Source organism: Leucoraja erinacea, chromosome 7, assembly GCF_028641065.1.
Source record: "Leucoraja erinacea ecotype New England chromosome 7, Leri_hhj_1, whole genome shotgun sequence".
NCBI lineage: Eukaryota > Metazoa > Chordata > Chondrichthyes > Rajiformes > Rajidae > Leucoraja > Leucoraja erinaceus.
The window spans coordinates 10,616,814-10,632,924 of NC_073383.1; the positions used below are offsets into that span (position 1 = coordinate 10,616,814).

The 16,111-nt window shown below is 45.6% G+C and overlaps 1 protein-coding gene across 1 annotated transcript in view; it reads right to left on the reverse strand.

Annotated features, from left to right (window-relative positions):
- LOC129698548 (signal transducer and activator of transcription 4-like) overlaps positions 1–9,035 on the reverse strand; it is a 50,877-nt gene extending 41,842 nt beyond the window's left edge. The window contains exons 1-3 of the mRNA XM_055637627.1: positions 8,973–9,035; positions 7,464–7,542; positions 2,194–2,279 (exon numbers count right to left, since the gene is read on the reverse strand). Of these exons, the coding sequence (XP_055493602.1) occupies positions 2,194–2,279; positions 7,464–7,542; positions 8,973–9,035 (228 nt within the window). The remainder of the gene's footprint in view (positions 1–2,193; positions 2,280–7,463; positions 7,543–8,972) is intronic.
- Positions 9,036–16,111: the final 7,076 nt, after the last annotated feature.

Here is a 16,111-nt window from a genome sequence, read left to right on the forward strand (position 1 = left end):
TGATTTTTTGGAGAACCTCCTGCATCACACAAAGATTCAGCCATGACTAGGAACCCAACATCCATTTTACATCGATATCTTCAGATGTACAATACTAGTCTATTTTAATTAAAAACCCATAAACTCCTACTAATATTTCAATTGTGAAATCATAATCTGTAAGCATTTCTGTAAATGTGCTTAATACAATTGTAAAGAATATATGCCATTCATTACTGATAATACACTTTAGAGATAAAGGGTGGAAATAGGCCATTCGGCCCACCTAATCCATGCTGGCCATTCAGCATCGGTGCTGACCATCCCATACACCAGCACCATCTCACGCACTAGGGATAATTTACAATTTAACTGAAGCCAATTAACCTACAAATTGGTATGTCTTTGGAGAGTGGGAGGAAACCGGAGCACCCGGAGAAAACACACGCAGTCACAGGGAGAATGTACAAATTCCGTGCAGACAGCACCCGTAGTCAGGATCTAAACTGGGTCTTTGGTGCAGTAAGGAAGCAACTCTACCACTGCGCCACTGTACTGCCCATTTCCTTAAGTATTTAGATCTGAGTGAACTATCTTCTTCCATTCTTGCTGGATTTAAGTTCAATGTTCTTTCAGCCCTTTTCAGAATCAGTCACACAGCATGGAAACAGACCCTTCGGCCCAACTTGCCCAAGCCAACCAAGATGCCCCATCTATACTAGTCATAGAAACATAGAAACATAGAAATTAGGTGCAGGAGTAGGCCATTCGGCCCTTCGAGCCTGCACCGCTATTCAATATGATCATGGCTGATCATCCAACTCAGTATCCCGTACCTGCCTTCTCTCCATACCCTCTGATCCCCTTGGCCACAAGGGCCACATCTAACTCCCTCTTAAATATAGCCAATGAACTGGCCTCAACTACCCTCTGTGGCAGAGAGTTCCAGAGATTCACCACTCTCTGTGTGAAAAAAGTTCTCCTCATCTCGGTTTTAAAGGATTTCCCCCTTATCCTTAAGCTGTGACCCCTTGTCCTGGACTTCCCCAACATCAGGAACAATCTTCCTGCATCTAGCCTGTCCAACCCCTTAAGAATTTTGTAAGCTTCTATAAGATCCCCTCTCAATCTCCTAAATTCTAGAGAGTATAAACCAAGTCTATCCAGTCTTTCTTCATAAGACAGTCCTGACATCCCAGGAATCAGTCTGGTGAACCGTCTCTGCACTCCCTCTATGGCAACTTCTCTGCACTCCCTCTATGGCAAAGTCCCCACCTGCCTGTGCTTGGCCCATATTCCTCTAAACCTTTCTATCCATGTACTTGTCCAAATGTATTTTTAATGTAGTTATAATACTTGCCTCTACTTACCCCCCCTGGCAGCTTGTTTCATGAACCCACTGCCCTCGGTGTGAAAGAGTTGCCCCTCAGGTTCCGATTAAATCTTTCCCCTCTCACCTTGAACCTATGTCCCTGTAAATGCACTGTTCAGGAATTCAGACATGTAAAGTTGCAGGCCATATTTCCTGCCTGCTTCAGCCACAGTGCTATCAACTTCATCTTCCATAATATTCACTAAAATATTCAAGTACATTCCAAACCCTTGCTCAGATTTTCACGGCTTGCCAAATAGATCGGATCCACAGTATTAAAAAAGTGTCTTCTGGACAGCACAGCCAGGATTAATAATTAAGCTTCAAGGACAACATATTGTCAACATGTTCATGAGAAAATATATATATTTTCTCATGAATGTGTTGACAATACGATGTCCATGACATATTCCCATCTCCTTGTGAAAGGCAGTGAAATATACAACAAGCTAACAAGAACAGGTTCAATCCATTTCCTACTTATTGATTTAAACTCAAATGTTGCAGCCTGATATAAAGAATAGAATTATAACCAATCCAGACTGAGGTAGTTAATCTTCCCAGAATTACATTAATTTTTGTTAAACTATTTCCCATGTTGGAATTAAAACTGGACACATTTCTTGGTGCATTGATTCTTCCCGATTACATGATGTGGGGCAATTGAAATATTTTGAATATGAATTTCCTGTGTGTAAGGTGAGGCCTTACACCCTACTCCTGTAAGGTGTCTCTATGAGATCATCTAGAAATAGCCAAGATGATTGGAGATTTGGGGAAGTCCTAATGCAGCATCTGTCAAAAGGCTTGATAAAGCCTCTACTGGACCTGTGGTACTTTACCTTTCGTTTATGATCCAGCTGATTCAGCATACCTTGCAACCGGAAAACTTCTTCCTTCATATGAACATTGTTCCTATCACTTTGTTCTGAGAAGAGTAAACAGAAACCAAGTTAACCTCCTAAGTAAATAAAAAGGGAGATGTTGGTATCGGTTAAGTATCCACTATTGTCTGTCTATACCAATTAATTGGGCATATTCATTCATATTCATGGATACCCATGTAACCAATTTAAGTGAAGAAGGGTCCTGATCCAAAATGGTGTCTGTCCATTCCCTCCATTGATCCCTCCGCTTTCTGAAGATGGGTCTCGCCCCGAAACGTCACCCATTCCTTCCCTCCAGAGATGCTGCCTGTCCCGCTGAGTTACTCCAGCTTTTTGTGTCTACCCTCCACTGATGCTGCCTGATCCACTAAGTTCCTCCAGTTTGTTTTGCTGAAGTGAAGATTTCTAGGTGGAGCTGCAGTGCCCATGGGTCGATCGGTGATGTGGATAGTGCAAATGTCCACAAACTATATTGACATTCATGTCTCTTGGAAGGAAATTGCAAAGAGCCATTGGACAATCAAGGTTTGCAAAGGCCAGGCGTGTCCTTTTTGCTGAATTTGTGCGAATAAAAAAGTAAAATCAAGAAGCTGGACATTTAAAATAAACCCAGAAAATTTTGGAAATGCTCAACAGGTCAGGAAACATCAGTGGAAAGAGAAAAAAATAGCACTCTGATGAAGGGACCCTGGTCTGAAATGTAGATACTGCCTGACCTGTTGAGATTTTTCATTCTGTTTTATCTTCAAAGTGAAAAGATATTGGCTAGGTGACGTTCAGCCAGATTGCTGAATCACTTTATGGATTCTTCTTCTTATGTAAAGCTATCAGAAATTTCTGTCTCCTCGGTTCCATGTTCTCCAGAATTGCTGCCCGACCCGCTGAGTTAATACAGCACCTTGTGTCCATTTTTGTAAGCAGCATCTTTGAGAATCTTTGCTCAACTCATCCATCACAATAATATACTGTGTTCCCAGACTGAATTTGAGGATTACGTTTTTTTCTAATTACAGGTGCACAACCTTTTATCCGAAAGCCTTGGGACCAGACACTTGTCGGATTTCGGACATTTTCGGATTTCCGAATGGAAGATTTTTAGCGTAGATTAGGTAGGTAGCGCGGGCGGCTTGAAAAGTCTGGAGCAGCTGCCTCCTCCCCGGAGACCGGGAGAATCATTGCATAAATGTTAGTCAGTTAGTTTGGAGGGATTTTATGTGGTGGTGGTGGAGTAGGGGTGAAGGGGGAAACTTTAATTCTTAGTCCCCTACCTGGTCAGCGACTCCCAACCTCGCGGAGCTGGGGGCTTCGTCCGGCCGCGGGCGGCGCCGGTTGGAGCTCCGACCCGGGCAACTCTACCCCTGGCTGCGCGGCTCCAAATCCAGCGACGCTCCGCGAACGTTGTATCGGCGGCCACAGCGCTCCGGAGCTTGCCGCACGGCGACCCGATAAGGCATTGCCCGCTCCCCGCTGGTATCCCAGCGCTGCGACGCCGCCGACTCCCGACATTCGCGGAGCTGGGGCGTCCGGCCGCGGGCCGCGCTGGATTTGGAGCGCCTCGCAGCCAGGGGTAGAGTTGCCGGGGTCGGAGCTACAACCGGCGCCGCCCGCTGCCCCACCGGCCACAGCGCTGCGGAGCTTACTGCACGGCGACCCGGTAAGGCATTGACCGCTCCCCGCCTCTCCGACCAGGTAGGGGACTAAGAATTAAAGTTTACCCCTTCACCCCCCCCCCTTCACATAAAAGCCCTCCAAACTAACTGACTAACATTTAAGCAATGATTTACAGATGTTTAAGCGTCTCCCGGTCTCCGGGGAGGAGGCAGCCGCTACAGTAGTACAGACCTGGGTTGACCGTGGGTCGTTTCGGGTCAAGTTTGGCGCCAAACGCGAGCTTTGGTGCGCAGACGACATCCTGGAAAAAATGGCCGGTTTTCGGAGTTTTTCGGTTTCCGGAACTCCGGATAAAAGGTTGTGCACCTGTATTTCTCAAATTCACACTGGGAATATATTATACACATACACAAACATATATATATATATGATTGTCTAAAATATATCATTGTTTGAGAAAGACCATTCTTCTGAAACATTTTCCTCTCTCCAGGGATGCTGCCTGACTCTTGAATATTTTCTGTATTAAGACCACATGTAGGGATGTAGGGGGTAAGTCCCCCTATAACCTGCTCCACCATCAATAAGATCATGGCGGATCTAACTTCCCTTTAATCTATCTCTGTATTTTTTAGTTTAGTTTAGTTTAGTTTTGAGATACAGTGTGGAACCAGGCCCTTCGGCCACCGGGTCCACACCGACCAGCGATCACCGCACGCTAACACTATCATACACATGCTAGGGACAATTTACAATTATACCATGCCAATTAGCCTACAAAGACCGTGTCTTTGGAGTGAGGGAGGAAACCGGAGATCCTGGAGAAAAGCCACGCAGGTCTTGGGGAGAACGTACAAACTCTGTACAGACAGCACCCGCAGCCCGGATTAAACACAGGTCTCTGGCCCTTGTTAGGCAACAACTCTACTGCTGTGTCACTGTGCTGTTCTATTCTATCCCCACAACCTTTGGTTCCCTTGCAGATTTAAAAACCTTCCTTAGAAACATAGAAACATAGAAATTAAGTGCAGGAGTAGGCCATTCGGCCCTTCGAGCCTGCACCGCCATTCAATATGATCATGGCTGATCATCCAACTCAGTATCCCGTACCTGCCTTCTCTCCATACTCCCTGGTCCCCTTAGCCACAAGGGCCACATCTAACTCCCTCTTAAATAAAGCCAATGAACTGGCCTCAACTACCCTCTGTGGTAGAGAGTTCCAGAGATTCACCACTCTCTGCGTGAAAAAAGTTATTCTCATCTCGGTTTTAAAGGATTTCCCCCTTATCCTTAAGCTGTGACCCCTTGTCCTGGACTTCCCCAACATCGGGAACAATCTTCCTGCATCTAGCCTGTCCAACCCCTTAAGAAATTTGTAAGTTTCTATAAGATCCCCTCTCAATCTCCTAAATTCTAGAGAGTATAAACCAAGTCTATCCAGTCTTTCTTCATAAGACAGTCCTGACATCCCAGGCTTTGTATACTTTCAATGATTTAGTCTTCATAGCTCTCTGGGGCATGGAATTTAAAAAAAATCAACGGCCTTTAGGAGCAGAAAGTCTTCCTTATCTCAGTCTGAAATGGAATCCCTTATTTTAAACTCTGCCCTTCACATACTTTCCCCTGAAGGGAAACATCCTCCCAACGTTTACCCTGTCGAGCCTCTCTGTGAGGATTACATTTCAATTACATTTACGTTTTATATTACAATTATTATAAAAAAATCCCTTCATATTTGGGATTATCCCAGTCAACCTCCATTGAAAAGCATTCAATGATAATATATATTTCATTAAAGAAAGGGGCCAAAACTGTACACAGCATTCCAGATGTTGCCACATCAGTGCTGTGTATAGTTGCAGGAAGACTTCCTGACTTTTACACTCCAAAACAGTTGAAATAAATGGTAGCACTCCATTTGGTTAACGGAATACCTACTGCACATGTACACTGGCTTTCTATACTTCATGTACAAGGACTCCTAAATCCCTTTTGTGCTGTAGCCTTCTGCAATTTTCCTCCAATTATATAATAATCAGTTCTTCCATGTCAAAGTGAATAACTTCACACTTCCCACATCACAATCTGTTTGCCAACGTTTTGCCCACTAACTGAAACCATCAACATCGAGTCTGAAGAAGGGTCACCCATTCCTTCTCTAGGGGAGATGCCGCCTGTCCCGCTGAGTTACTCCAGCATTTTGTGTCTATCTTCAGTTTAAACCAGCATCTACAGTTCCATCCTCCATCATTCTGTTCTCTCCAGAATTGTTACATAGACTTCTCGGCATCATTTTCTACATTGAAAATTTCTGTCATTCTAAACAAATCTTCAGCTACTACATTTTCCACCTTTTTACAGCTACAAAGAAAAAGCTACGCAAATATAAAGATGTGTTCCAAATAGAGTTGAATTTAACTCGTTCTCACCAATCCTGGTTTTCCAGTCAAATGGCTAGGAATTGACGCACCTCCATGGGAAAGATATCATCATACAACTGGTCCACTTTTTCCAGGAGTTGTGTGTCTAATTGATGCTTCCTTCCTCCAAGTCATTCTTGTTCAGTATAAACTGTTTAGTCCCTGCACGCTTTCCTGTGGCAACCAATTGCCTATAGGTTGTCAATCTGAAAATTACCCTCTGAAAATTTCCATCTGTAAATTTGTCTCTCCTTCATGAACTGTTGCCTCTTCTTGATCAAATTAGGACTTTCCAAATGTTCCACTATTATCAACTTAATAACGGATATTAATAATGGAGAAACTCAGCGGGTGCAGCAGCATCTATGGAGCGAAGGAAAAATGTTTAGGACTTTCCAAAGGAAAAGGGGAGGAGGAGGAGCCTGAGGGCGGACGGATAGGAGGGTGGGAGGAGACAGCTAGAGGGTTAAGGAAGGGGAGGAGACAGCAAGGGTATGACAGCATAGACAGCATCTATTAATAATAGATGTTGGGCCATCTGGCCTAAAGTCGCCACATTTCACCTGCTGCCCTTTTTAAATAAGAATATCCAGTCATTTGGTATCACTCAAGAATCTAAGGAAAATTGCAACCAATATATTCATTATTTCTCTGGACATTTTTTGGAGGATACCAGGTACAGTAGACTTATCAATCTTTAGGCTCATTAGTTTGCCAAATCTCTAGTGATGGTGATGGTATTTAGTTCCACCACTGTTTTTTTTTTTTAATATTAAAGGGATATTCATAGAATATTCTATCATATAGACTGGAGCTAAATATATGTTTTGGGAGCATAGAATCATAGAAAATAGGTGCAGGAGTTGGCCATTCGGCCCTTCGAGCCTGCACCGCTATTCAATATGATCATGGCTGATCATCCAACTCAGTATCCTGTACCTGCCTTCTCTCCATACCCCCTGATCCCTTTAGCCCCAAGGGCCACATCTAACTCCCGCTTAAATATAGCACTCCCTCTAATTACCTGGAATCACAGTTTGGATTGTCCCATTTACAGTGTTGTTGCTAAGGCACAAAAGCAACATTCTTGCTCGAATTCACATCTTAAGCTTTGTCCTTAAATCCCAATTAAGTCTATTACAATCATCAAAGTTATTGGCATTTTGCTGCCCTGCTGCTCATTTTCAAAATTACCTTGTGTCTGTAGTGTCTTATATCTGAAGTCAAACTCATCTTGCAGATCCTCAAGATACTTCACATCTTGTTCCACAAACTGTTCATGGGGGGAAACAAAAGAAACTCTGTGAAGTTATTCTGCTCTGTGAAGTTATCGGGTCGAGGAGTCATAGAGTTATACAGAAAAAGGGCCCATGATCCTGCCGACCAAGATGTCACATCCACACTTGTCCCACCTGCCGCATTTGGCCCACGTCACCGGTCGGCGCCGTCAGCGATAGCAGCCTCGCCAACAGTCTGTCTGTCTTTTCATCTTTTTTGTTAATTTTAGGTTGTTTTAAAAGTATGTGTTAATGTTCTCTGGTTTGTTTTATGTGGGGGGTGGGGGAGGGGGTCGGGGGAAACTTTTTTCAATTTCTTACCTTGCCGGAGAAGCGATTGTTTTCCGGATCATATCGCCGGTCACTCTGCGGCCTAACATCGTGGAGCTGGAGGCCTTGCTCGAGACTGTGTTTGAGCCCCACCACGGGGCCGTGGACTTACCATCGGAGCCTGCGATCCCTTGCGTGGGATCGATGCTGCGGACCTCAACATCGAGGAGCACGCAGTCTCGGGTGTAGACTGATGTCAGGAAGCTCCAAATTCACAGGACGTTTGACTAGCCCCGATCCGGGGTCTGATCGCCCGGCGCGGGGAGCTGAGATCCCCCTGATGCGGGAGCTTCATCGCCCTGAAGTGGAGGGCTCGACCGACGGTTGCGGGAGCCAAGATTACCCCGACAACGGAAGGTTCGAGTGCCCCGACCGCGGGAGAACAAAGATGGGGAGAAGATTGAACTGTTTTTTCCTTCCATCACAGTGAGGAATGTGGGGGAGTCACGTTTGCATTTGAATTTGGTGGCCTTGCACCCTGCTTGAAATGGAATTTCAAGGAACAGCCATGAGTCAACTGCCAGCCCACCAGCCGTGAGTGAGTGAGCTGCCAGCCCACCAGGCTTGAGTGACTGAGCTTCCAGCCCAAGAATCCATTCGGCCCACAATGTCCATACTAGCCCTCTGGAAAACAGTCCCTTCAGCCCATAACCCCCTTACTAGCGCTCCAAAAAGCCCCCCCCCCCCCAACTGGCCACCAATGTTGGAATTGGTGGAGAGGTGGAATATTATGTTGGGGGACCAGCCCTCCTGTGTGAACATGGGACCCAACGGGTCCCACTTAGTCTAGTGATTTCTTGTATTTTAGCAGTAATGTCCATGTAATGGACTGTTCTTCTCTCAACATGCCATTGACAAATTCAAGAGCGAAAAGATTAGCTTCCACCTGGTTCCTGATCTGATGGCTGGAGTAAAATGTACCACTTATACTAAGATGCATATGTGTTCCCCTTTTGGGCTGGACTGCGTGTTCACCTGGTTGGAATGAAAGTGTTTATATTGAAGGACAGATAACATTTGCATACCTCAACTCATTTGATAAAATAAAGAGGAAAATATGACACTAAATAAATGACTGGAGTGACTTGGAATATACCTGTGTGTTGGTCTTTATGGTAGACATTCGGTGTTCCAAACTTCGTTGTCTTTCAGAAATCATTGAGCTCTGCAATAATTTTTCCTCATGCTCCTTAAGTAAATGGAACAGATTGTAAGCAGTTGAATGGTGCTGAAATATAATCTAGCAGCTTGCTGATCGCACAAAAGTACTCAGATGAAATGATAGCTGACATTGCAATTCATTCATCAGTTATTGGGCAGAACAGTTGTTGCTACTAGCCATCCTGATGTTTAAGTTTAGGACCATCAATACATGCACCTGGAACGTGTACGTGGATGGCACGATGGCGCAGCGGCAGAGATACTGCCTGGCAGTGCCAGAGTCATGGGTTCGATACTGACTACGGGTGCTGTCTGTACGGAGTTTGTACGTTCTCCCCATGACCGTGTGGGTTTACTCTGAGATCTTCGGTTTCCTCTCACACTCTAAAGACGTACAGGTTTGTAGGTTAATTGGCTTGTTAGGAATGTAAAATTGTCCCTAGTGCGTGTAGGGTCGTGTTAATGTGCGGAGATCAGTGGTCAGAGCGGACTCGATGGGCCGAAGGGTCGGTTTCCACGCTGTATCTTTAAACTAAACTAAACAGCAGGTAAACAGATCAATAATTAGTTTGTTTTGCTTATGCCCCTGTCCCACTTAGGAAACCTGAAAGGAAACCTCTGGAGACTTTGCGCCCCACCCAAGGTTTCCGTGCGGTTCCCGGAGGTTCCCAGAGGTTTTTGTCAGTCTCCCTACCTGCTTCCACTACCTGCAACCTCCGGCAACCACCTGCAACCCCCGGGAACCTCCAGGGGTTTTCCGTTCAGGTTTCCTAAGTGGGACAGGGGCATTACTCTCCAGGGGCAGCCCGAGTCATTGCAATAAACAATATTGGCCTTTGATTTACATTCAACTGTGTTTGACTGTCTTACAACTTCGATTTTCAGTCACTTAACAAAAATGATTAAATGTGTGTAAAAAAGTGTGTAAACACAGTTCTCGGCATCCACATACAATGGTGTCTGTCCTGCGCTTTTGTACTTCTTGTGCGTGGCGGTGGAAAGATTGGTGGAAACAGGGCCGCGACGTGAACGCTCTTTCCTTGACCCCAGTTTGAACTGATTAAACCTATGTATGGAATATCAGATCTGTGTTGATTGCATGCAAAACACTTTACCTCGATACAGGTGCCAATAACTAACCGAAACTGATTGATATCAGATCTTCAAATTCACCCGTAAAACTTGTGTTTGCGATGCAAAATTGTCAAAGATAATTAGAATCATTTAAATGGTTAGAAAGCATCCTTGCACAAGGCCAAAATCATTAAATCCCTTCCCATCTTATATGAAACAAATCTTATCCAATTTATTTTTAAATGATAAAAACGAACCTGCCTCCACCTCTTCACTGGAAGGCTCAGGGAAACACAGCTTACCACTCTGGTGACTGCTAAAGAATCCTCCTTCTTCCCTCTCAATTTGATACCCCTAAGCCATATGCAAAGGATTTCCCTTAGATATTCCTGTGACATAAAAGAAATGCAACGTAAAGTTAAATTATTCACATTAGTCTCTAATGCATCGAGTAACAAGTTTTGCTTTTGCATGGTGTTGTACTTCCGGAGGCGCTGGTGCCAGCAGCATCCACCTACAGCCCGGTATCTTTTTGTTTTTTTGTTTATTTAGTTATGTAAAAGTGTTTTTTGTGTTTTTTTGGTGTTTTTATGTGGGGGAAGAGGGCACGGTGCGGGGGATACCGTCCTTCAGCCGCTTCCTGGTGAGGACGCGACTATTATTCGAGTCGCGTCCTCGCCCCTCCCCCTCCCCCCTACGGCGGCCTACCTACCTGGATTGGCGCGGCCTTTCCTGCCGGGATCAACCGGAGCTCCAGCAGCGGCACAGCGCTGGAACATCGCGGGGCTGGCGATGCCTTACCGGGGGTCGCCGTCTGGAGCCCGGAGTGCTGGACCTGCTGCACCGACATCCTGGAGCTGCGGTTTGCGGAGCTCCCAACGTGGGCGGCGCTGATGGACAGCGCGGGGTCCCATGACTCTGCCCAACTCGGCCTGTGGACTCAGGAGCTGCAGACTCCGGCAGTGGAAGGCGGCTGATCGGGAGGTCCGGGCCGCTGAGGAGGAGGCTGCTCACCGTCGGGGTTCGGCGTCGGCGTTCCACCAGCCCGGCGTGAGGGCCTGAACATCGGGCCACCCGGGGCGGCGACTGCGGGTGCTCGGAAGGCCCCGACCACGGATGAACACGGAGGGGAGGCTGGCTGGACTATGGTGCCACATCACCTTGGTGCCATTTATGTTATGTTGTGTCGTGGACTTTCTGTGTTTGTGCTTTTTTTTCAATTCAATTTCAATTTTATTTTTAATATGTTTTATTATTTATTTATTATTTATTTATTTTTTTGTGATTTTTTTTAATGATACTGCCTGTAAGGGAAATTCATTTCGTTGTCTCAAATTGAGACAATGACAATAAATTTGAATACAATACAATACTTTGGCTTTTGCAGATCCTTTTTTTGATAATAGGGCGGCAGGGAGGCAAGGAAGACAGTTTCCCCGCAAAGGTTTATCTCATCTTATGTTATGTAATGCTATGTAATTTTGTTTGAATTGGACAGGGAGATAGCTCAGGCAATCGGAGGCACAACCTTCCCTGACTACAGGTGCTGTCTGTATGGAGTTTATACGTTCTCCCTGTGACCGGAGGATTTATTTCGAGATCTATGGTTTCCTCCCACACTCCAAAGACGTACAGGTTTGTAGGTTAATTGGCTTGGGGTAAGTGCTAATTGTCCCTAGTGTGTGTAGGATAGTGTTAGTATGCAGAGACCACTGATTGGTGCGGACTCGGTGGGCCAAAGGGCCTGTTTTCACGCTGTATCTCTATAAATAATCGGGCGGCAAGGTGGTGCAGTGGTAGAGATGCTGCCTTACAGCACTTGCAGCACCAGGGACCCGGGTTCAATCCCAACTACGGGTGCTGTCTGTATGAAGTCTGTATCTACTCCCCATGAAGTCTGTATGTTCTCCCCATTCTCTGAAATCTTCGGTTTCTCCCAACACTGCAAAGACGTACAGGTTTGTAGGTTAATTGGCTTGGCATAAACGTAAATTGTCCCTCGGCTCCTGCTCTCTGTCACTCTGACTTGTAAATCAACCAATTTTCATTTCATGTGTATGAGCTCAATGCCATCCATTTTAATTTTGCACACTAGTCTTTCAAGTGGGACTTTAATAGAGTCTTTTAAAAATCTAAATAAACCACATTCACAAATTTCCTTTCTACTAGTCACATCCTCAAAGGTGCCAGCAGGTTTGATAAACACAATTTCCCTTTCAGAAATCCATGTTGACTCTGCTTAATTTAATGGCAACATTGGCTTCTGTGACTGAACAATCTTGGCCGGTTCATAAAGATTGCTGGAATTATAATAGCACTGCTAAACAAGCACCCCACTTCAGACCATTTTAAAGTAAATCTGCATCTTGTTTTATTTGGCACTAGCCTGCGAATACTGTATCCGATTCAAACAATTGTAATGACAGGAATTAAGAAGTAGAAACGAGGAACTGCAGATGCTGATTTACCAGGGAAAGACACAAAATGCTGGAGTACCTCAGTGGGTCAGGCAGCATCCGAAGAATAGTCCCAACCCAAAACATCACGTATGCTTGCTCTCCAGGGTTGCTGCCTGACCTGCTGACTAGCATTTTGTGTCTTTCCATGACATGGATTAAGATCACTTCAGGAAGATTAAGATATGTCTGTCAACAAAATCCAAACAAAATGTTCAAAATCTACGCAGTTATTGGCATCTTTTAAATGTGCGTCACATTTTTGTAAGCAAACTGGGGCAGAAGCCTTTTGCAACCAGTCAGTTAGGTCGACTCATCCCTTATGTTAATACTCCAGTCGTGAGAAATTTAAAACTGCATTATTAAGTTTGAAGAAGCTCAGGAGATTTATTTGACTTTGCAATTAACAAATTACAACCGCAAACAGCTCGCCAGGTCATCCATCGCTATAAATGCAGCCCCATTCAAATCCAATCTCGTCCGCCATGCACGAAGGGGGAGTGGATTGCTATTTGTGCAATGGGTTTTCTTGTTCAAGCAGCACCCAACACAGAAAGTAGACACAAAATACTCAGTGGGTCCGGCATCATCTCTGGAGAGAAGGAATGGGTGACGTTTCAGGCCGAGTCATTTCCTCAGTCCCTTCTCCAGTCTGAAGAAGGATCTCGACCTGAAACGTCGCCCATTCCTTCCCCCCCCCGGAGATGCTGCTTGTCCTGCTGAGTTACACCAGCATTTTGTGTCTATCTTAGGTTGAAACCAGCATCTGCTGTTCCTTCCTTCACTGAAAGAAGACTCTCTCCATGCCCCCCACCCACCCTACACCCCCCCACCTCCCCATCTGAAAGGGCAACCCATTTTGGAAAGAGCTGGTTCAGCCAGCACATACAAGATCTCCTCCCAGGCAATCTCGTGCCTAAAGATGTTAAATGACAGCAGAGATGAGTGGATAAGAAAAAAATTCCTTCCATCCGCAATATAGATGTACTGCACATCACAACACCTCTTACGCACATATTTTTCTACTCCCACACTTACACCACAACTCCCACCACAATTACTACCCTAATACTCATAACTGACAATGACTGGCAGGTTTTTCAAGCATCTGTGAAGATCGCCGCTAACAACCTTTCCTTCCTTGTCACAGCACGTCCAACACATGCCATGCTTAGGGAGTGACAAGATGACAACGCCTTTTCTACTCATTATCACGTCTGGAGATAAATATGTTGGTTTAATTTAGAGACACGGAGCAGAAACAGGCCCTTCGGCCCACCGAGTCCGCACCGACTAGCGACTCCCGCACATTAACACTATCCTACACCAGGGGCAATTTTTACATTTACAGGTGCACAACCTTTTATCCGAAATTCTGGAAAACGAAAAGCTCCGAAACCCGGACATTTTTTCCAGGATGTCGTCTGCACACCAAAGCTCGCGTTTGGCGCCAAACTTGACCCGAAACGACCCACAGTCAACCCAGGTCTGTACTACTGTAGCGGCTGCCTCCTCCCCGACACACACTTAAACATCTGTAAATCATTGCTTAAATGTTAGTCAATTAGTTTGGAGGGCTTTTATGTGTGGGGGGGGGGGGGGGGGGGGGGGGGGGGGGGTGAAGGGGAAACTTTAATTCTCCAGAGAACTTTAATACTCGATCCCTGGCTCTGCGGCGCCCAAATCCAGTGCCGCCCGCGGCCGGATGCATGCAGCCCCAGCTCCGCGATGTTGGGAGTCGGCGGCCACAGCGCTCCGGAGCTTACGGCACGGCGACCTGGAAAGGCATTGCCCGCTCCCCGCCTCTCCGACCAGGTAGGGGACTAAGAATTAAAGTTTCCCCCTTCACTCTCCCCCCCCCCCCCCTCCTTCTTCCACATAAAAGCCCTCCAAACTAACTGACTAACATTTAAGCAATGATTTACAATGATTCCCCGGTCTCCGGGGAGGAGGCAGCCGCTCCAGACTTTCCAAGCCGCCCGCGCTACCTATCTAATCTACGCTAAAAATATTCCATTCCGACATCCGAAAAATTTCCGAAATCCGAGAAGTGTCTGTCCCAAGGCTTTCGGATAAAAGGTTGTGCACCTGTATAACCAAACCAATTAATCTACAAACCTGTACGTCTTTGGAGTGTGGGAGGAAACAAAATTCTCGGTGAAAACGCACGCAGATCACGGGGAGAATGTACACACTCAGTACACACAGTACCCATAGTCAGGATCGAACACGGGTCTGGGGCTGTAAGGCAGCGACTCTACCTCTGTGTCACTGTGACGCCCATGATGGCAGAATCTTAAAGCCCTGTCCCACTGTACGAGTTCATTCAAGAGCTCTCCCGAGTTTAAAAAATATATCTAACTCGTGGAAGCACGTGGAATGTACGTAGCGGTTATGTCGGAGCTCGGGGACGTCTCTTAGCGGCTCGTAAAGCTAATGGCAGGTATTCGGGAAACGCGGTAAGCTCGGGAAGAATCGAAGATTTTTTAACATGTTGAACTCTTGAATGAACTCGTACAGTGGGCAGGGCTTTTACACCATGCCCTGCAAACTATGAATGGTGAAGATATTTCATTCACTCTTCACTCTCTATACACAAACTAGTCCTAGCCCTTCTCTTTCATTTCATGTCCATAAAATGTGCAAGCATTTGTACCACTGCAGGAAAATGTAATATTTGTGAAGATGCAGAATTTGTTAGTGCTGCCAATGTCCCAGTACAAGGCTCAAACTGCAGCTGCCACAGGCAACATTACTTTGGTAACATGTGTAGGGAGGAACTACAGATGCTGGTTTAAACCGTAGATAGACACAAAATGCTGGAGTAACTCAGCGGGTCACCCAGCATCTCGGGATAGAAGGAATGAATGGGCGACGTTTTGGGTCGACCCTTCTTCAGACTGAGAGTCAGGGGAGAGGGATACACAGAGATAAGGACGCATAAAGTGTGTGAAAACGAAACATCAAAAGAGGTGAAAATCAAGGAAAATGTAGAATAGATTAGTGTTAGCTAGGAATAGGTGACAACAAACCAAACAGAGATAAAATGTAATTGTGGACAATCAGACTGGTTGGAGAACTGGGAAGGGGGAGTGAGTGATGGCGAGGGAATGCTAGGTCATTACTTGAAGTTAGAGAAGTCAATATTCATACTGCAGGGGAGCAAGCAGCCCAAGCAAAACATGAGGTGATGTTCCTCCAATTGTCAATATTCATGCATGTTTCGGGTCGAGACCCCTCTTCTATAACATTGTCTTTTCTGAAATATGGTTGTAGAAAGAGATCTGCAGAACCCTAGAAATGCTCCCGTGGGGCCCCTGATGCAAATGGTTCCCTGGACACTGCCTTCCTCAGCTCTGCTTTTTCAGCTGATCTCAACCTTTCTTTCTTTCCTAATGCTTTTCCTCACCTAACTGGACTCAGCGTGATTGCAGTCAAATTACTTACAAGCTAGTTAACAAGAGACAGCCTTCTGCAATCATCCTTTGCAGTAGTTGGGGAAGTGGTGGTGAGAACAGAAGCCAAAGACAACATAAAAGACAAA